General features: G+C 42.3%; 1 protein-coding gene across 13 annotated transcripts in view; it reads right to left on the reverse strand.

The window, feature by feature from the left end:
* RIMBP2 (RIMS binding protein 2) overlaps positions 1-21,674 on the reverse strand; it is a 440,277-nt gene that overhangs the window by 405,462 nt on the left and 13,141 nt on the right. For all 13 annotated transcript variants that reach the window (XM_038762562.1, XM_038762556.1, XM_038762559.1 and 10 more), the window contains exon 2: positions 11,542-11,646. In XM_038762562.1, the coding sequence (XP_038618490.1) occupies positions 11,542-11,646 (105 nt within the window). The remainder of the gene's footprint in view (positions 1-11,541; positions 11,647-21,674) is intronic.

Consider the following 21,674-nt stretch of genomic DNA (forward strand, 5'->3'; position numbering starts at 1 on the left):
TGAATATAATAATAATAATAATAATAATGGCATTTTATTAAGCGCTTACTATGTGCCAAGCACTCTTCTAAGCGCTGGGGAGGTTACAAGGTGACCAGGTTGTCCCACTGGGGACTCACAGTCTTCATCCCCATTTTACAGATGAGGTGACTGAGGCCCAGAGAAGTGACGAGACTTGCCCAAAGTCACCCAGCTGACAATTGGCAGAGCCGGGGTTTGAACCCATGACCTTTGACTCCAAAGCCCGGGCTCTTTCCACTGAGCCACGCTAGTCCTTCGTTCAATCACATTTATTGAGCGCTTACTGTGTGCAGAGCACTGGACTAAGCGCTGGGGAAGTACAAGTTGGCAACATAGAGAGACGGTCCCTACCCAACAGTGGGCACTTCACTTCTCTGTGCCTCAGTCCCTCATCTGTAAAATGGGGGTGCAGACTGTGAGCCCCCTGTGGGACAACCTGATCACCTTGAATCCACCCCAGCGCTTAGAACAGTGCTTGGCACATAGTAAGCGCCTAACAAGTACCATCATTATTATTCTTATTACATCAGCGCTTAGAACAGTGCTTGGCACATAGTAGGTGCTTAACAAATACCATCATCATCATTATTATTACTATTCTTACCCCAGTGCTTAGAACAGTGCTTGGCACATAGTAAACGCTTGACAAGTACCATCATTATTATTACCTCAGCGCTTACAACAGTGCTTGGCACATAGTAAGTGCTTAATAAATACCATCATCATTATTATTATTATTATTCTTACCCCAGTGCTTAGAACAGTGCTTGGCACATAGTAAGCACTTAACAAGTACCATCATTATTATTATTACATCAGCACTTAGAAAAGTGCTTGGCACATAGTAAGTGCTTAAGAAGTACCATCATTATTATTACCTCAGCGCTTAGAACAGTGCTTGGCACATAGTAAGCGCTTAACAAATACCATCATCATTATTATTATTATTATTCTTACCCCAGTGCTTAGAACAGTGCTTGGCACATGGTAAGCACTTAACAAGTACCATCATTATTATTATTACCCCAGCGCTTAGAACAGTGCTTGGCACATAGTAAGCGCTTAACAAGTACCATCATTATTATTATTACATCAGTGCTTAGAACAGTGCTTGGCACATAGTAAGCGCTTAACAAATACCATCATTATTATTATTATTATTATTATTATTATTATTATTATTATGCCAGTGCTTAGAACAGTGCTTGGCACATAGTAAGCGCTTAACAAGTACCATCATTATTATTCTTGCGTCAGTGCTTAGAACAGTGCTTGGCACATAGTAAGCGCTTAACAAATACTATCATTATTATTACCTCAGCGCTTAGAACAGTGCTTGGCACATAGTAAGCGCTTAACAAATACCATTATTATTATTATTATTATTATTATTATTACCCCAGTGCTTAGAACAGTGCTTGGCACATAGTAAGCGCTTAACAAGTACCATCATTATTATTACCTCAGCGCTTAGAACAGTGCTTGGCACATAGTAAGCGCTTAACAAATACCATCATCATTATTATTATTATTATTATTCTTACCCCAGTGCTCAGAACAGTGCTTGGCACATAGTAAGCACTTAACAAGTACCATCATTATTATTATTACATCAGCACTTCGAACAGTGCTCGGCACATAGTAAGCGCTTAACAAATACCATCATCATTATTATTATTATTATTCTTACCCTAGTGCTTAGAACAGTGCTTGGTACATAGTAAGCGCTTAACAAGTACCATCATTATTATTATTACATCAGCGCTTAGAACAGTGCTTGGCACATAGTAAGCACTTAACAAATATCATCATCATTATTATTATTATTATTCTTACCCTAGTGCTTAGAACAGTGCTTGGCACATAGTAAGCGCTTAACAAGTACCATCATTATTATTATTACATCAGCACTTAGAACAGTGCTCGGCACATAGTAAGTGCTTAACAAATACCATCATCATTATTATTATTATTATTCTTACCCCAGTGCTTAGAACAGTGCTTGGTACATAGTAAGCGCTTAACAAGTACCATCATTATTATTATTACATCAGCGCTTAGAACAGTGCTTGGCACATAGTAAGCGCTTAACAAATATCATCATCATTATTATTATTATTATTCTTACCCTAGTGCTTAGAACAGTGCTTGGCACATAGTAAGCGCTTAACAAGTACCATCATTATTATTATTACCTCAGTGCTTAGAACAGTGCTTGGCACATAGTAAGCACTTAAATACCATCATCATTATTATTATTATTATTCTTACCCTAGTGCTTAGAACAGTGCTTGGCACGTAGTAAGTGCTTAACAAGTACCATCATTATTATTATTTCTTCAGTGCTTAGAACAGTGCTTGGCACATACTAAGCGCTTAACAAATACCATTATTATTATTATTATTATTATTATTATTACCACAGTGCTTAGAACAGTGCTTGGCACATAGTAAGCACTTAACAAGTACCATCATTATTATTATTATGTCAGTGCTTAGAACAGTGCTTGGCACATAGTAAGTACTTAACAAGTACCATCATACTATTATTATTATTATTATTATTATTATTATTATTATTATTATTACCCCAGTGCTTAGAACAGTGCTTGGCACATAGTAAGCACTTAAATAAAGAAGCAGCATCACTCAGTGGAAAGATATCCCCCATCCACCCAAGCCCGCAGAACCCGAATAGAGCTAGGGCCTGGGAGGGTGGGGCTTGTAATTAATTAATTAACGACGGTATTTGGTAAGCGCTTACTATGTGCAAAGCACTGTTCTAAACTCTGGGGGGACACGAGGTGACCGGGTTGTCCCATGTGGGCCTCGCAATCTTAATCCCTATTTTACAGATGAGGTAACTGAGGCACAGAGAATAATAATAATAATAATAATAATGGTATTTGTTAAGCCCTTACTATGTGCCAAGCACTGTTCTAAGCGCTGGGGGGATACAAGGTGATCAGGTTGTCCCACGTGGGGCTCACAGTCTTAATCCCCATTTTACAGATGAGGTCACTGAGGCACAGAGAAGTGACTTGCCCACAGTCACACAGCTAAGTGGCGGAGCCGGGATTAGAACCCATGACCTCTGACTCCCAAGCCCGGGCTCTTTCCATTGAGCCACGCTGCTTCTCTATTCATTCATTCATTCAATCGTATTTATTGAGCACTTACTGAGTGCAGAGCACTGTACTAAGCGCTGGGGAAGTACAATAAAAAGGTGATCAGGTTGTCCCATGTTGGGCTAACAGTCTTCATCCCCGTTTTACATCATCATCATCAATCGTATTTATTGAGCGCTTACTGTGTGCAGAGCACTGTACTAAGCGCTTGGGAAGTACAAGTTGGCAACATATAGAGACGGTCCCTACCCAACAGTGTGCTCACAGTCTAGAAGGGGGAGACAGAGAACAAAACCAAACATACCAACAAAATAAAATAAATAGAATAGATATGTACAAGTAAAATAAATAAAGAGTAATAAATATGTACAAGCATATATACATATATACAGGTGCTGTGGGGAAGGGAAGGAGGTAGGATGGGGGGATGGAGAGGGGGACGAGGGGGAGAGGAAGGAAGGGGCTCAGTCTGGGAAGGCCTCCTGGAGGAGGTGAGTTCTCAGTAGGGCCTTGGTTCGGGGGGTCGCATAACTAGTTTTACAGATGAGGTAACTGAGGCACAGAGAAGCAAAGTGGCTTGCCCAAGGCTAAGTGTTGGTTGGAGTCGGGATTCGAACCCATGACCTCTGACTCCCAAGCCCGAGCTCTTTCCACTGAGCCCCACTGCTTCAACATCCATCTGGGCTGGACTTAATTTCCGGGGGGGGGAGAGGGGGTCAAACCCCAGAGCCAAGTGGGAGCCACAAACAAGAGATACTTGGAAACTTGTACTTCCCAAGCGCTTAGTACAGTGCTCTGCACACAGTAAGCGCTCAATAAATACGATTGATTGATTGATTGATTGAAAAGGGCTTCCCCAGTTGCCACAAAACCAAATAACACCTCCAGGTGAATCACAAAGAGAAAGCATATAGAGAAGCAGCATGGCCCACTGAGTATTGCACGAGCCTGGGAGTTAGAAGGACCCGAGTTCTAATTCCAGTTCTGCCACGTCTCTGCTGTGTGACCCTGGGCAAGTCACTTAGCTTCTCTCTGCCTCAGTTCCCTCATCGGCAAAATGGGGATTAAGACTGTGAGCCCCATGTGGTCCGGGGACTGCGTCCAACCTGATTTGCTTGCATCTACTCCAGCACTTCATTCATTCAATCGTATTTATTGGGCGCTTACTGTGTGCAGACCGCTGTACTAAGCGCTTGGGAAGTACAAGTTGGCACCATATAGAGACGGTCCCTACCCAACAGCGGGCTCACAGTCTAGAAGGGGGAGACAGACAACAAAACCAAACATATTAACAAAATAAAATAAATAGAATAGTAAGTGCTTAACAAATACCACACAAAAAACAGACTTCCTCTCCTCCTCCTTCAGGAGAAACGTGGTTCTGTGGCATGAGACGGACGGTGCCTGGCACGTAGTAAGCACTTAAATACCACAATTATTATTATTATTATTATTATTATTATTAATAAATGCCAGTTCATTCATTCATTCATTCAACCGTATTTATTGAGCGCTTACTGTGTGCAGAGCACCGTACTAAGCGCTTGGGAAGTACAAGTTGGCAACATCGAGAGACGGTCCCTACCCAACAACGGGCTCACGATCTTGAGGCGCTACAGTGCTCTGCACATAGTAAGCGCTCAATAAATACGATTGATGATGATAGAAGGGGGAGACGGACAACGAAACAAAGCATGTGGACAGGGGTCATCAGAACAAATAGAAATAAAGCTAGATGCACATCATTAACAAAATAAATAGAATAGTAAATACGTACAAATAAAATTGAGTAATAAATCTGTACAAACATATATACAGGTGCTGTGGGGAGGGGAAGGAGGTAGGGCCCGGGGGGGTGGGGGAGAGGAGAGGAAAAAGGGGGCTCAGTGTGGGAAGGCTTCCTGGAGGAGGTGAGATCTCAGTAGGGCTTTGAAGGGAGGAAGAGAGTTAGTTTGGCGGATGGGGGGAGGGAGGGCATTCCAGGCCAGGGGGAGGACGGGCCAGTTGGCAGATCACAGAGCAGTACAGTACAGTGAGAACATGACTGCAAATGCTTTTATCATCAAGTCTCCATCAAGGACTGGGGAATCTGTCTAGATTCACCTTTTACGCCCCCTGATTTTAGCCGGGCAGCTTGCCTTCCGTAGATGGGATATTTGGGTCGGGCCGGATTTGGGAGCAAAGGGCTCCGCCACAAGGAAAGGAAGCTATTCACTCCATTCTTCCCCCTTGAATGTTGCGCCAGTTTTTCCAGATGAATTGTTCAGCAGAGTGATCCGTTTTAGCTTTTCATTTTTTTCAAGGCATTTGTTAAGTGCCTACTGTGTGTCAAGCACCGTTAACAGGTTGGACACAGTCCTCGTCCCACATGGGGCTCACAGTCTTTATCCCCATTTGGCAGAGTCTAAAGTGGAGGAAGGATTTAATCCCCATTTGCAGGGGAGGATTAGTCCTCTGCACACAGTAAGCGCTCAATAAATACGATTGAATGAATGAATTTAATCCACATCCTCGTCCCACATGGGGCTCACAGTCTTTATCCCCATTTTGCAGAGTCTAAAGTGGAGGGAGGATTTTATCCCCATTTGCAGAGGAGGATTAGTGCTCTGCACACAGTAAGCGCTCAATAAATACGATTGAATGAATGAATTTAATCCACATCCTCGTCCCACATGGGGCTCACAGTCTTTATCCCCATTTTGCAGAGTCTAAAGTGGAGGGAGGATTTTATCCCCATTTGCAGGGGAGGATTAGTGCTCTGCACACAGTAAGTGCTCAATAAATACAATTGAATGAATGAATTTAATCCACATCCTCGTCCCACATGGGGCTCACAGTCTTTATCCCCATTTTGCAGAGTCTAAAGTGGAGGGAGGATTTAATCCCCATTTGCAGGGGAGGATTAGTGCTCTGCACACAGTAAACGTTCAATAAATACGATTTAATGAATGAATTTAATTCACATCCTCGTCCCACGTGGGGCTCACAGTCTTTATCCCCATTTTGCAGAGTCTAAAGTGGAGGGAGGATTTAATCCCCATTTGCAGGGGAGGATTAGTGCTCTGCACACAGTAAGCGCTCAAAAAATATGATTGAATGAATAAATTTAATCCACATCCTCGTCCCACATGGGGCTCACAGTCTTTATCCCCATTTTGGAGAGTCTAAAGTGGAGGGAGGATTTAATCCCCATTTGCAGGGGAGGATTAGTGCTCTGCACACAGTAAGCACTCAATAAATACGATTGAATGAATGAATTTAATCCACATCCTCATCCCACATGGGGCTCACAGTCTTTATCCCCATTTTGCAGAGTCTAAAGTGGAGGGAGGATTTAATCCCCATTTGCAGGGGAGGATTAGTGCTCTGCACACAGCAAGCGCTCAATAAATACGATTGAATGAATAAATTTAATACACATCCTCGTCCCACATGGGGCTCACAGTCTTTATCCCCATTTGGCAGAGTCTAAAGTGGAGGGAGGATTTAATCCCCATTTGCAGGGGAGGATTAGTGCTCTGCACACAGTAAACGCTCAATAAATACGATTGAATGAATGAATGTAATCCACATCCTCGTCCCACGTGGGGCTCACAGTCTTTATCCCCATTTTGCAGAGTCTAAAGTGGAGGGAGGATTTTATCCCCATTTGCAGGGGAGGATTAGTGCTCTGCACACAGTAAGCGCTCAAAAAATACGATTGAATGAATGAATTTAATCCACATCCTCGTCCCACATGGGGCTCACAGTCTTTATCCCCATTTTGGAGAGTCTAAAGTGGAGGGAGGATTTAATCCCCATTTGCAGGGGAGGATTAGTGCTCTGCACACAGTAAGCGCTCAATAAATACGATTGAATGAAAGAATTTAATCCACATCCTCGTCCCACGTGGGGCTCACAGTCTTTATCCCCATTTTGCAGAGTCTAAAGTGGAGGGAGGATTTAATCCCCATTTGCAGGGGAGGATTAGTGCTCTGCACACAGTAAGCGCTCAATAAATACGATTGAATGAATGAATTTAATCCACATCCTCGTCCCACATGGGGCTCACAGTCTTTATCCCCATTTTGCAGAGTCTAAAGTGGAGGGAGGATTTAATCCCCATTTGCAGGGGAGGATTAGTGCTCTGCACACAGTAAGCGCTCAATAAATACGATTGAATGAATGAATTTAATCCACATCCTCGTCCCACATGGGGCTCACAGTCTTTATCCCCATTTTGCAGAGTCTAAAGTGGAGGGAGGATTTAATCCCCATTTGCAGTGGAGGATTAGTCCAGTGCTCTGCACACAGTAAGCACTCAATAAATACGATTGAATGAATGAATTTAATCCCCATTTTATAGATGAAGTAACTGAGGTACAGAGAAGTCGAGAAGCAGCATGGCTCAATGGAAAGAGCCCGGGTTTGGGAGTCAGAGGTCGTGGGTTCTAATCCCAGCCCCACCACTTGTCTGCTGTGGGACCTTGGGCAAGTCACTTCACTTCTCTGGGCCTAAGTGAGCTCAACTGTAAAATGGGAATGAAGACTGTGAGCCTCACGTGGGACAAATATTTATTTATTTATTTTACTTGTACATATCTATTCTATTTTATTTTGTTAGTATGTTTGGTTTCGTTCTCTGTCTCCCCCTTTTAGACTGTGAGCCCACTGTTGGGTGGGGACTGTCTCTATATGTTGCCAACTTGTATTTCCCAAGCGCTTAGTACAGTGCTCTGCACACAGTAAGCGCTCAATAAATACGATCGATGATGATGATGACAACCTGATCGCTTTGTATCCTCCCCAAGACTTAGAATGGTGCTTGGCACATAGTAAGCGCTTAACAATCAATCAATCAATCGTATTTATTGAGTGCTTACTTTGTGCAGAGCACCGTACTAAGCACTTGGGAAGTACAAGTCGGCAACAGATAGAGACAGTCCCTACCCAACAGTGGGCTCACAGTCTAAAAGGGGAAGACAGAGAACAAAACCAAACATACTGACAAAATAAAATAAATAGAATAGATATGTACAAGTAAAATAAATAAATAAATACATAAATAGAGTAATAAATATGTACAAAATATATATACTTATATACAGGTGCTGTGGGGAAGGGAAGGAGGTAAGATGGGGGGATGGAGAGGGGGATGAGGGGGAGAGGAAGGAAGGGAACAAATGCCATCCTTATCATTATTATTATTATTATCATTATTATTATATGACCCAAGATCACACAGCAAGTTAATTGTCAGAGCTGACATTAGAACCCAGGTCCTCTGCCTCCTAGTCCTGTACTCTTCCCACAAGGCCATTCTGCATCTCTATGCTTTGTGCGGGGCAATTCTTAAATGATGATGATGATGATGGCATTTATTAAGCGCTTCCTATACGCAAAGCACTGTTCTAAGCGCTTAAATCATCTTCCTTTGTTCAAATGCCATGGAGTCATTTCTGACCCCTGGCGAATCCACAGATTTGGGTTGAGGTGATGCAACCCTGCTTGGATGGCAGCTCAGGAATCCAGAAATCAGCAGGACAACTTGTCTATCAAGAGGACATTCCGACCTCCCTTTACCCCCGCCCTCCGACCCTGTCTTTCCTGCTGCAGGACTGATTGACATCCAGGGAATTGCCAAAGTTCAAGGGAAATCAGGGCCACCAAGACCCAGACTATCAACCAAAAATGGGCAGCTCTCGGGGCCAACCGAGAGATAGCCAGATGGAGGCCCTGCTCCATTCTGCTGCCTTGTCTCCGCAAGTCCAACCTGGTGAATGACAATCCTCGGGATATTTGTAAATCGCTTACTATGGGCCAAGCACCACATTAAACACCAAGTTAGATATCAGATAACTGAATTAGGACCAGCCCTGTCCCTGCGAGGGCTCACTGTCTAAGGGGGAGGAAGACTGGATATTTAATCCCCACTGTCCTCTCCACCTGACCATCTACTACTCAATGATAGACTGTGTCCAAAGAGAAGCAGTTTTGTGTAGTGAATAGAGCACACATCTGAGAGTCAGAGGACCTGGGTTCTAATCCCGCTCCGCCACTTGTCAGCTGTGTGACCTTGAGCAAGTCACTTAGCTGGGCCTCAGTGACCTCATCTGTAAAATGGGGATTAAGACTGTGAGCCCCATGTGGGACACGGACTGTGTCCGACCTGATTAGCTTATATCTATTCTGGTGTTTAGCTAAGTAAGCACTTAATACCATAAAATATATGGTATTTTAAATATATATATATATATGAATACTACTTTCAACAGATTGAAAACAAAGCTGGAGTTACTATGGCAGTTATAAAGAAGGTGATATCTTCAGTTTTTTTTTTGGGGGGGGGGGGTTCCCTCCAAACTGCACCCTCCAAAAACACTTGTTTTGTTTTGTTTAGTTACAATTCAGGTGCAGCCACCTGAAGTCAAGCAAAGGACACCTTTTTGGATAATTCATTTAACCTATCCCACATAAATGTGCTTTCGTTTCCCCTAACTGCTTTATCCTCTGAGTTGGCTTCTAGACTGTAAGCCCACTGTTGGGTAGGGACCGTCTCTATATGTTGCCAACTTGTACTTCCCAAGCGCTTAGTACAGTGCTCTGCACACAGTAAGTGCTCAATAAATACAATTGAATGAATTGAATGAATGGCTTTGCACTTGGCTGGCTAGCCCATAAGCTCACTGATACCCCATGCCCACAACACTTTTGCCCATATCCTTACACTCTATTTCTCCTATCTATAATTTATTTTAACATCTGTCTACACCTGTAGACTGTAAGCACCTTGTGAACAGGGATCACACCTACCAACTCTACAACATTTTATTTTCCCAAGTGCTTAGTACCGTGCTCTCTACACACAGCAAGTGCTCAATAATTTAATAAATGCCCAACGAATAAAATTGAATGCAAATAACAGGAAAATAATATCCCAATGATATGGGATTACAGTCTCCCGAAGCAGATATCCTTCAGCTAAACCAATAACTGGCCAGGATTGTTCTCCTTAAGAACCCACATTTGAAGATGACTCTTATAGATGTGAGAACATTAAGGAATTGTTTCCAACAGACCTTGGAGTTGACCTCCATTGAGCCATTTTCTTGTTACTCTCAAGCAAATGTAATTTCCATTCTTTGAAACAGTTCATTTTATCAGGAATGGGGTTAGGAAAATTGAATCAAACCATGATGTGTTTCATCTGCTGAAATTACCCATGAATATTTAACAGATGAGCTTCCATTATGCGTTAAAATGTTGAATGGTGAAGGGACTTTTTTTCTCCTCCCGCCTCTGCTCCAGGATAGGAGCTGTGTCTTTTTCAGGGACAGGAGAGATGTTCTTTAATTCATATTCATGTCTATCTCCCCATCTAGACCGTAAGCTCGTTACGGGCAGGGAACGTTTCTGCTAATTCTGTTGTATTGGACTCTCCCAAGCACTTAGTACTTTGCTCTGCACATAGCAAGCATTCAATAAATATGGTTGATTTAAAAATGAGTTTTTATAAGTTTGACCATCCCAGAGAACGAAGCTTCCTCATCCACAGCAGGACAACTGAAAAGCTCCTCACGCTGAGACCCTGGAAAACTTATCATAGCTCTGGCTAAAGGATACCAAACTAGAAGCCTGACATTTCCAAGCTTTCTGGAATTTCCACCTCCTAACGTTAGAAACTGAACTGGTCTATCCCAAGGCTAAGCAGTAACTTTCCCTTGCTTCTGAGCCAGCATAGTTTTGAGCCAATAGATTTTGTTATAAATCTTTAAATCCTATTTTGGGATTGAAGTTGGGATCTTAGCTCTATCAATCCATTTGATATTTTGGGATTGAAGTTGGGATCAATCCATTTGAAGTGATATCCTCTTTCCCCACCCTGATGGGGAGTAACTATTTCAAACTGCAAAAATCTACCTTTAAATTAGATGGCTTGTGGATTCCGTTTTTAGTAGGATTTTCTGGAGGAGAGTAAGAAGCCCAAGGTTATTAAATGCTTGTCTGACAAAATCAGTTCTAGAATTGGGATAGAGCAAGTATTCATTCATCAGCTTTAACATTCCACTGCTGCGCTGGAAAGCTGAACACGGCAGCATTTGGTACATCCCATCAGAGGGATACACATTTATATTAGAGAATGAAAATTACCAGTCAACTATGAGGAGTGCCAGAAGCAAATAAAATAAATGAAACAAATGTAAATTGTGAAAAATAAATTCCTTTTTTTAAGTGTTCATCCAGAGAACTGGCAGGGATAGTAATAGCAAAGTGTAAAAACGTGCCAACATCTTTGTTTCGAGGCGTGCCCATAAAAGTTGCAATGTCCAGGCACATCCCATAGTACAGTGCTCTGCGCACAGTAAGCGCTCAATAAATACGATTGAATGAATTCCATACCTATAGCCCATACCTTGGTCTTCCTGACAGATGCGGACACGCTCTCTTTCCTGGTGAGCCGGGCTTCTGATCTGTGAGTTGGCTGCTTCATAGGTGCTTTGCCAGAGTCTGGTTTAAGCTACAGAAAAAAGTTTTCAAAAGTAATGTTAGAAGGCTACTATCACCATTAATCAGGCCCCCAAAAATGAATTTCAGATTTAAACACAGACAGGCTACTCTTCTGGCTGCCTTCAGCTATAGTTAGCAGGGAGAAGTAGAGCTCTGCCTCCTGCATAAGACTTCGAACGGACCTAGGAGTTAGAGGATCTGGATTCTAATCCTGACTCTGCCACTTGTCTGCTGTCGTGACCTGGTGCAAGTCGCTTAAATTCTTTGGGCCTCAGTTACCTCATCTGTAAAAGCAATGATCAACTCCTCTTTCCTCCAACTTGGACTGTGAGTCCCAGGTGGGACAGGGACTGTGTCGAAACTAATTATCTTGTCTCTACTCCATTGCTTAGTACAGTGCCTGCGCAGAGATGCAGTGTGGCTCAGTGGAAAGAGCCCGGGCTTTGGAGTCAGAGTTCATGGGTTCAAATCCCGGCTCGGCCAGTTGTCAGCTGTGTGACTTTGGGCAAGTCACTTCACTTCTCTGGGCCTCAGTTCCCTCATCTGTAAAATGGGGATGAAGAATGTGAGCCCCACGTGGGACAACCCGATCACCTTGTATCCCCACAGCGCTTAGAACAGTGCTTTGCACATAGTAAGCACTTCATAAATACCTTCATCATTAACACACTAATTGCTTAACGAGTACCATTAAAAAAAAAGAAGCGACCCACCCTGGCAGTGGTGGGGAACCGAAAAGGAGCTCATGCCCCGGGCACCCTCACACACAGGACTGGAATACATGTTTATCAGATTATCAGCTCTTTAAAGGTTGTTGTTGTCTTATGCTGTCGAGTCGTGTCCTACCCATAGCGACTTCATGGACAAATAATAATAATAATAATAGCATTTATTAAGCGCTTACTGTGTGCAAAGCACTGTTCTAAGCGCTGGGGAGGTTACAAGGTGATCAGGTTGTCCCATGGGGGGCTCACAGTCTTCATCCCCATTTTACAGATGAGGGAACTGAGGCCCAGAGAAGTGAAGTGACTTGCCCAAAGTCACACAGCTGGCAACTGGCAGAGCCGGGATTCGAACCCCTGACCTGCAATTCCTACTCTCAAGGAGCTGACAGTCTAGTGGGTAATTCCAGTTATTTCCTTCAATCGTATTTACTGAGAGCTTACTGTGTGCAAAGAACTGTACTAAGCACTTGGAAGAATACAATATAACAATACAGAGACATATTCCCTGCCCACAATGAGTTTACTCCCAGAACGCCCCACCTCCATCGGCAATCGTTCTGGAAGTGCATCCATAGAGTTTTCTTGGTAAAAGTATGGAATTGGTTTACCACTACCTCCTTTCACGCCGTAAACCTGTGTCTCCACCCTCGACTCTCTCCCAAGCCGCTGCTGCCCAGCACAGGAGAGTTTTGACTTGTAACAGATTGCCATCTGCTCACTAGTCACTGCCCAAGCTAGGAATGGAATGGATATTCATTCATTCTTTTAATTGTATTTATTGAGCACTTACTGTGTGCAGAGCACTGTACAGCGCTTAGAACAGTGCTTTGCACATAGTCAGTTCTTAATAAATGCTATTATTATTATTATTACTAAGCACTTGGAAAGTACAATTTGGCAACAAATAGAGACAATCCCCACCCAACAACGGGCTCACAGTCTAGAAGGCCTCCGCTTGACCTTCCCTCTCACAGTCGAGACTGGTAGAGTACTGGAAACTCTCCAGGTGTGATCTTGAGAGACCACTTTAGGGGTACCTTATCTATTATTTAAGGTCAATTCAGAGTACCAATAAAGCGATAGATATTCAATTTACCATCAATCATCATCAATTTACCAGCTGTCTTTGAATACAAAGAGCATAACTACGCAGATAGCTACTTGAAAAAGATATCCAGAGATTGACCAACTGATCACGGCCAAGCAACTGTGCATTTTGTAAAAGTACTTTATGGTAGAAAGTTACATTTTGGCCATTATGCAATAAGGGACAAGTCTTACCTCCTTCCCTTCCCCACAGCACCTGTATATATGTATATATGTTTGTACATATTTATTACTCTATTTATTTATTTTACTTGGACATATCTATTCTATTTATTTTATTTTGTTAGTATGTTTGGTTTTGTTCTCTGTCTCCCCCTTTTAGACTGTGAGCCCACTGTTGGGTAGGGACTGTCTGTATATGTTGCCGACTTGTACTTCCCAAGCGCTTAGTACAGTGCTCTGCACACAGTAAGCGCTCAATAAATACAATTGATTGATTGATTGATTGACAAGTCTGATACATGGCACCTAACATCCGACTTGTACTTCCCAAGTGCTTAGTACAGTGCTCTGCACACAGTAAGCGCTCAATGAATACAATTGATTGATTGATTGACAAGTCTGATACATGGCACCTAACATCCGACTTGTACTTCCCAAGCGCTTAGTACAGTGCTCTGCACACAGTAAGCGCTCAATAAATACGATTGAATGAATGAATGAACAGCAAGAGAGTTTTGTAGAGGCCGCAGATATTAGCAATCATCCACTTTAAGACTCCCACCAGCCTGGGAACCCCAACATCAAATATGTCAATATGACAGAAAGCATTTCAGCTTTCTCCCTTCTCCTGCAAAATTGTCTCCCTACCTTGATAACTTCAGAGCAGTTTCCCAAAGTCTATCTAAAATGTTGGGAAGAGGGAAAAGTGCCCAGCCCCTTGGGAATCACCTGAGAGGAAGCCCATACAAGAAGGGCTGCCTTGCTTCACTTCCTCCAGGTGACCCATTAAGAGCTTTGACTCAAGGATACCACTTTATTATCTCAATTGAAAGTTAAGCCCAGGATATCATGCTCATTAAGCTGAGAAATATCTTCTCATCATTTTCTAAATTTCTGGGCAGTCCGCCTGTTACAAATATGCCTCTTAGGTAAGGACCTTAGGTATGAAAGAGGATGACTAAGCCTAAACAATCACAGCAGGAGAATCAGAAGATGGGAAAGCGAGGCAATTAACCTCTTACCCTTCCACTCTGACCCAGGTAAGACATGATTAGGGCAGAAAGGAACCCAGTAAACCTGTGGAATTTTCTAAAAACCCAGAGGAAGAAGGTGACAGAAAAAGGAATTGAAATTTGAGTAAAAATTTTTTTGTTGTTTTTGTGATATTTGTTAAGCTCTTACTAGTTGCTTATATATATATATCAACTTTGATATACTCTCTCAAGAGCTTAGAACAGTGCTCTGCTCACAGTAAGCACTTCATAAATATTAATGATTGAATGGGGTCAGCTTCCCAGTTCCTGCCCAACTAAGGTGACTTAACTAAACACTAAATGTCCTGACATTCCATAGAGTTAAAATGATATTTGTTAAGCTCTTACTAGTTGCCAGGCACTCTACTAAGTGCTGTGGTAGATACAAGTTAGTCAGGTTTGATTAGCACTGCACATATCAAATCAGGTTTGACGTACATATTTGTACAGATTTATTACTCTATTTTACTTGTATGTATTTACTATTCTATTTTGTTAATGATGTACATATAGCTTTAATTCTATTTGTTCTCATGACTTTGACACCTGTCTACGTGTTTTGTTTTGTTGTCTGTCTCCCCCTTCTAGACTGTGAGCCCGTTTTTGGGTAGGGACAATTTTTATATGCTGCCAACCTGTACTTCCCAAGTGCTTAGTACAGTGCTCTGCACACAGTAAGCGCTCAATAAATACGATTGAATGAACGAATGAATGAATGAGCCCATTTTTGGGTAGGGGCCATCTTTATATGTTGCCAACTTGTACTTTTCCCAAGCGCTTAGTACAGTGCTCTGCATACAGTAAGTGCTCGATAAATACGATTGAATAAATGAATGAATAATCACTATCTTTAATTCATTTTAATGTCTGTCCACCCCCCAGCCCCGGACTGTAAGCTCCTTGTGGGCTGGTAACGTGTCTATCAACTTTGATATACTCTCTCAAGAGCTTAGAACAGTACTCTGCTCACAGTAAGCACTTAATAAATATTAATGATTGAATGGGGTCAGCTTGGCTGAACACAGCAAGATTGCTGTTTCCCAGTTCCTCCCCAACTAAGGTGACTTAACTAAACACTAAATATCCTGACATTCCATAGAGTTAAAATGTTTCCATGGCTTTTTCAGGCATCCACCCGGCACAGAGGATCCCCACCTCAGGGTTCATGACAATAATTTAGTAGTAATGGGACTGATGGTGCCCATTTCATTGAGTCTGTTTACCCAAACAGGGCGGATACACCGTGTTGCCCTTGAAGAAGAAATTCAGGCCTCCACCGAAGAACCAGAACTTTTTTTTATAATAGAGGACTTTAGAGAACAGCTTCAACCTAAGGGTGGCTTCTGATCTTAATACAAATCAGCGCAGTTTTCCGATGAAGGTCTGAGGCCGACGCGCCTGTGGGAATCATTAGGGATTTTTCCAATTAGGATAGCGATAATACAATGAGGAAAGTAAGCTTCAACGTTATCTGCTTGCATGGCAGTTCCTTTAGGCTACTATGTTCTTGGCAAACTCATTTTCGACTGTACTTCCCAAGCGCTTAGTACAGTGCTCTGCACACAGTAAGCGCTCAATAAATACGATTGAATGAATTGAATGAATGAATTTATTCATTCATTCAATAGTATTTACTGAGTGCTTACTGTGTGCAGAGAACTGCAATAGGCGCTTGGGAGAGTATAATGTAATAACAAACAAGCACATTCCCTGCCCACAATGAGTTTACAGTGTTTGCTGCTTGCAGAGCACTGTACTATATATGTTACGAGTAAAATTATCTCATTCCCAGAGATGCCTTACACAGCTTCCCAACTCACAGGAGAGATTCCCTCCTTGTCCCAGTAACTGCTAACGATCCACAGCTGTGCTGTCTCTCAAACAATCCCCAAATTCCCATCTTATTCCCTTACTTTTTTTTTTTCCTACTTATCTGCAAAACGGAGTAACAACCAATCTGCTGTTTTGTTCCTCAACTATTCACCCATCAGCCTTTATTCCATAGAGGGGGAAAAATCAAGCCCACAATTTTCCCTAGGGGCAAATCAACAATCATTAATTCCCCCAGCCAAGGAACTATCTGCATGGACTCTATCTATCAATTACTACAAAGTTGCACCATCTTCAGTAGCAAGGGAGTTGAGCAGTATTATAGCTGTTTTTATTATCAATAAATGGTATTTATTGAGTGCTTACTGTTTGCAGAGTGCTGTATTAAGCACTTGGGAGAGTACCATGCAATGGAATTTTATTATCCTGAAGCAAGAATTTTAGGAGTTAAACTGAAAGAACTAAACTGTGTGCTCTGCCCACAGTAAGCACTCAATAAATATGATTGAATGAATAAACTTCCTAAAATTGAAACACAAAGAGCAGGGACATCAAACCTAAAAGAAACTTAACAGTAAACAAGCCACACAAACACATTTAAAGAACTTCCAGCATCATTTAAGTGGAAAGAGCCCTGGCTTGGGAGTCAGAGGAAATGGGCTCTAATCCAGACTCCGCCACTTGTCAGCTGTGTGACTTTGGGCAAGTCACTTAACTTCTCTGTGCCTCAGTTCCCTATAATAATAATAACGGCATTTTTTAAGCACTATGTGCAAAGCACTGTTCTAAGCGCTGGGGAGGTTACAAGGCGATCAGGTTGTCCCACGTGGGGCTCACAGTCTTCATCCCCATTTTACAGATGAGGGAACCGAGGCACAGAGAAGTTAAGCGACTTGCCCAAAGTCACACAGCTGACAATTTTACCTCACCTGTAAAATGGGGGTGAAGATTGTGAACTCCACGTGGGACAGCCTGATTACCTCAGTAGAAAGAACATGGGCTTTGGATTCAGAGGTCATGGGTTCAAATCCCCACTCCGCCACTTGTCAGCTGTGTGACTTTGGGCAAGTCACTTCACTTCTCTGGACCTCCATTACCTCATCTTTAAAATGGGGATTAAGACTGTGAGCCCCATGTGGGACAACCTGATCACCTTGTAACCTCCCCAGCGCTTAGAACAGTGCTTTGCACATAGTAAGTAGTTAATAAATGCCATTATTATTATTATTATCCCCCCAGCGCTTAGAACAGTGCTTGGCACCTGGTAAGTGTGTAACAAATGCCATTAGTATTTAAGCAGAAGGGCTAAACAAGAGAGAATGACATGGGCAAACTATTTACCATCATCATCAATCATATTTATTAAGTGCTTACTATGTGCAGAGCACTGTACTAAGCGCTTGGGAAGTACAAATTGGCAACATATAGAGACGGTCCCTACCCAACAGTGGGCTCACAGTCTAAAAGGGGGAGACAGAGAACAAAACCAAACATACTAATAAAATAAAATAAATAGGATAGATATGTACAAGTAAAATAGAGTAATAAATATGTACAAACATATATACATATATATAGAGACAGTCCCTACCCAACAGTGGGCTCACAGTCTAAAAACCAGAGACTGGTTTTACCAGAGACTGGTAGGTATGACAATATCATACCACTCACATAAGAAGAAAACAAAATTCACCGATGGACGGTAGACCTTCCCAGCTATGAGCCTGCTGAACTTTCAAGTAGTCTAATAAAGTATAAAATGGTAATTTCCTTCCTATTTCTAAGGGGCTTTGAGCTGCTTAGAAAGAAGCTTTTTAAAGTCTCCTCCCTCCCATCCACCCACCCACCACTCACTGCTTACAGCTGATCCCACTCTTGACATAAAAGGGGGAGACAGAGAACAAAACCAAACATACTAACAAAATAAAATAAATAGGATAGATATGTACAAGTAAAATAAATAAATAAATAAATAGAGTAATAAATATGTACAAACATATAGAGACAGTCCCTACCCAACAGTGGACTCACAGTCTAAAAACCAGAGACTGGTTTTACCAGAGACTGGTAGGTATGACAATATCATACCACTCACATAAGAAGAAAACAAAATTCACCGATGGATGGTAGACCTTCCCAGCTATGAGCCAGCTGAACTTTCAAGTAGTCTAATAAAGTATAAAATGGTAATTTCCTTCCTATTTCTAAGGGGCTTTGAGCTGCTTAGAAAGAAGCTTTTTAAAGTCTCCTCCCTCCCATCCACCCGCCCACCACTCACTGCTTACAGCTGATCCCACTCTTGACATAACATTTAATATTAGATAAAAGCTGATTACCCAACACTAGGCAGGCAATCTAAAAAAGTACCATTCTCTCTGCCCACCATCCGTAGCGATGAACTCCAGATCAATCCATGGTATTTATCATCATCATCATCAATCGTATTTATTGAGCGCTTACTGTGTGCAGAGCACTGTACTAAGCGCTTGGGAAGTACAAATTGGCAACATATAGAGACAGTCCCTACCCACCAGTGGGCTCACAGTCTAAAAGACTTACTAAGCGCTTACTATATGCCCAGCACTATCCTACGCTATTGGGAAAAGACAATACAACAACTTTACCAGAAACTCTCCCTGCCCATAACGAGCTTACAGTCTAGAGCCATGAGCTCAAATTATGGTTAAAAGGGACGAACCCCTAGAGTCATTTCTGCAATTTTTGCTTAATAGCTGCGAAGGATTTGTCTTTTCCCCATTTTTAAACTGTTCTAAAGGCGTCTGCTGGGAAATAGCTTTTTCAGACTGTCCTCTCCACCAGAATTTTCAAACGATCAAAGAGTCAGATTCAGGATTTTGTTGGGGGAAAAATACCAAGGATGTTTATGAAAAATAAAAAGCAAACTTATCTAATCATTCAGACAGCTATACCACATACATGTTGCATATAAAAACCCAGCTTTGAAGGAGGCATCATCAAAAGTTCAAAATTCAGGATCACATCTTTAGAAATACACACTGAATGTGTGTTCATGCACAGTCACAAAGGCGTATCAATAAAAATAATAATGATGATAGTAATGATGGCATTTGTTAAGTGCTTACTATGTGCAAAGCACTATTCTAAGCACTGGGGAGGATACAAGGTGATCAGGTTGTCTCACGGGGGACTCACAGTCTTAATCCCCATTTTACAGATGAGGTAACTGAGGCACAAAGAAGTTAAGAGACTTGCTCAAAGTCTCACAGCTGACCAGTGAGAAGCAGCAAAGAGAAGCAGCATGGCTCAGTGGAAAAATCATGGGCTTTGGAGTCAGAGGTCATCATCATCATCATCAATCGTATTTATTGAGCGCTTATTGTGTGCAGAGCACTGTACTAAGCGCTTGGGAAGTACAAGTTGGCAACATATAGAGACAGTCCCTACCCAGCAGTGGGCTTACAGTCTAAAAGGTCATGGGTTCAAATTCCAGCTCTGCCAATTGTCAGCTGTGTGACTTTGGGCAAGTCACTTCATTTCTCTGTGCCTCAGCTACCTCATCTGGAAAATGGGGATTAAGACTGTGAGCCCCCCCCCCCCCCCGCCGCCCCGTGGGACAACCTGATCACCTTGTAACCTCCCCAGTGCTTAGAACAGTGCTTTGCACATAGTAAGTGCTTAACAAATGCCATCATTATTATTATTATTATTAAGTGGCTGAGCCAGGACTTGAACCCATGACCTTTGACTCCCAAGCCTGGGTTCTTTCCACTGAGCCACTCTGCTTCTCTACAGCAGGAGGCTAATTATCTCAGCTAACGAGTTAGAGTGGGTGATGTCTCTATATCAATAATTATTTATTGTGCCTTTCTATGTGCAGAGCACTGTACTAAGCACTTGGGAGAGTACAATGCAACAGAATTAGCAGATACGTTCCCTCTCCATATATGTGGCTTTCCCCGGTACCTATATAAGTGCCCTCAACATCAGATAGTGGAAAAGGGAATATCCCAGTGCTCAAGTACCTGTTTCTCATTCCGTTACACCAGGAGGCATAGCACCAGGAATCTCCCAGGGGAGATCATCTATTTCATCCCATCTTTGAAAATCCAAAGAGCTCAGAAAAACGGGATTTTCAGCTCATCCTCATCAGTATTTAATGACCTCCTATTTTGTGCAGAGCACTGATGAATATGATTGAGTGAATGAACTACGGTGCTTGGAATTCTACAAGGAAACGGGGGATATGGTTCCCACCCTCGAGCAGTTTACGATCTAATGGGGGAGGCTGGCAGATGAAATTTGTATACCTACAGTGGGAACAAGAGGAAAAAGCACACTAAAGAGTGATTTTTAAAAGGAAGTAAATGATAGTAAATAAATAGAATGGAAGTGTGTGTGTATATATATACATGTGTGTATATATATATATACATGTGTATATATATATATACATGTGTGTATATATATATATGCACACACACATGTGTATATATATACTAGGATATATATGTATATATATGCTAGGATGGTTGATGGAGTGATATGACCTATTATTAACTTGTACTTCCCAAGCTCTTAGTACAGTGCTCTGCACACAGTAAGCGCTCAATAAATATGACCGAATCAATCAATCAATCAATCGTATTTATTGAGCGCTTACTTGAATGACCTGGGAAAGAGAGACAAGGCAAAAGGGAAGCAGTGTGGTCTAGTGGAAAGAACACAAGCCTGTGAGTCAGAAAGCCTGGGTTCTAATTCTGACTCCACCACTTGTCTGCTGTGTGACCTTGGGCAAGGCACATAACTTCTCTGTGCCTCAGTTTCCTTGTCTGTAAAATGGGGATTAAGACTGTGAGCCCCATGTAGGACACGGACTGTGTCCAACATGAGGATCTTGTAACTACCCCAGGGCTTAGTACAGTGCCTGGCACATCGCACTTACAGCACTTACCAAATACCATTAAAAAAACACACAAGGAAGTTGACCTTCATTTGAAAATCTGAGGAAACCGAGGCACAGAGAAGTTATCAAGTGGGCCCAATCCAGCCTAGTCTCCGGACTCCCAATCCTGTGCTCTTTCTTCAAGCCCACTTAAGGCCATTTTCCCCTTTTCCCCTTTTCCAGTAGACCGTGCTACTGCATCAGAGAAGCAGCGTGGCTCAATGGAAAAGAGCCCGGGCTTTGGAGTCAGAGGTCA

Source organism: Tachyglossus aculeatus, chromosome 21 (assembly GCF_015852505.1).
Source record: "Tachyglossus aculeatus isolate mTacAcu1 chromosome 21, mTacAcu1.pri, whole genome shotgun sequence".
In the NCBI taxonomy this organism is placed as follows: domain Eukaryota; kingdom Metazoa; phylum Chordata; class Mammalia; order Monotremata; family Tachyglossidae; genus Tachyglossus; species Tachyglossus aculeatus.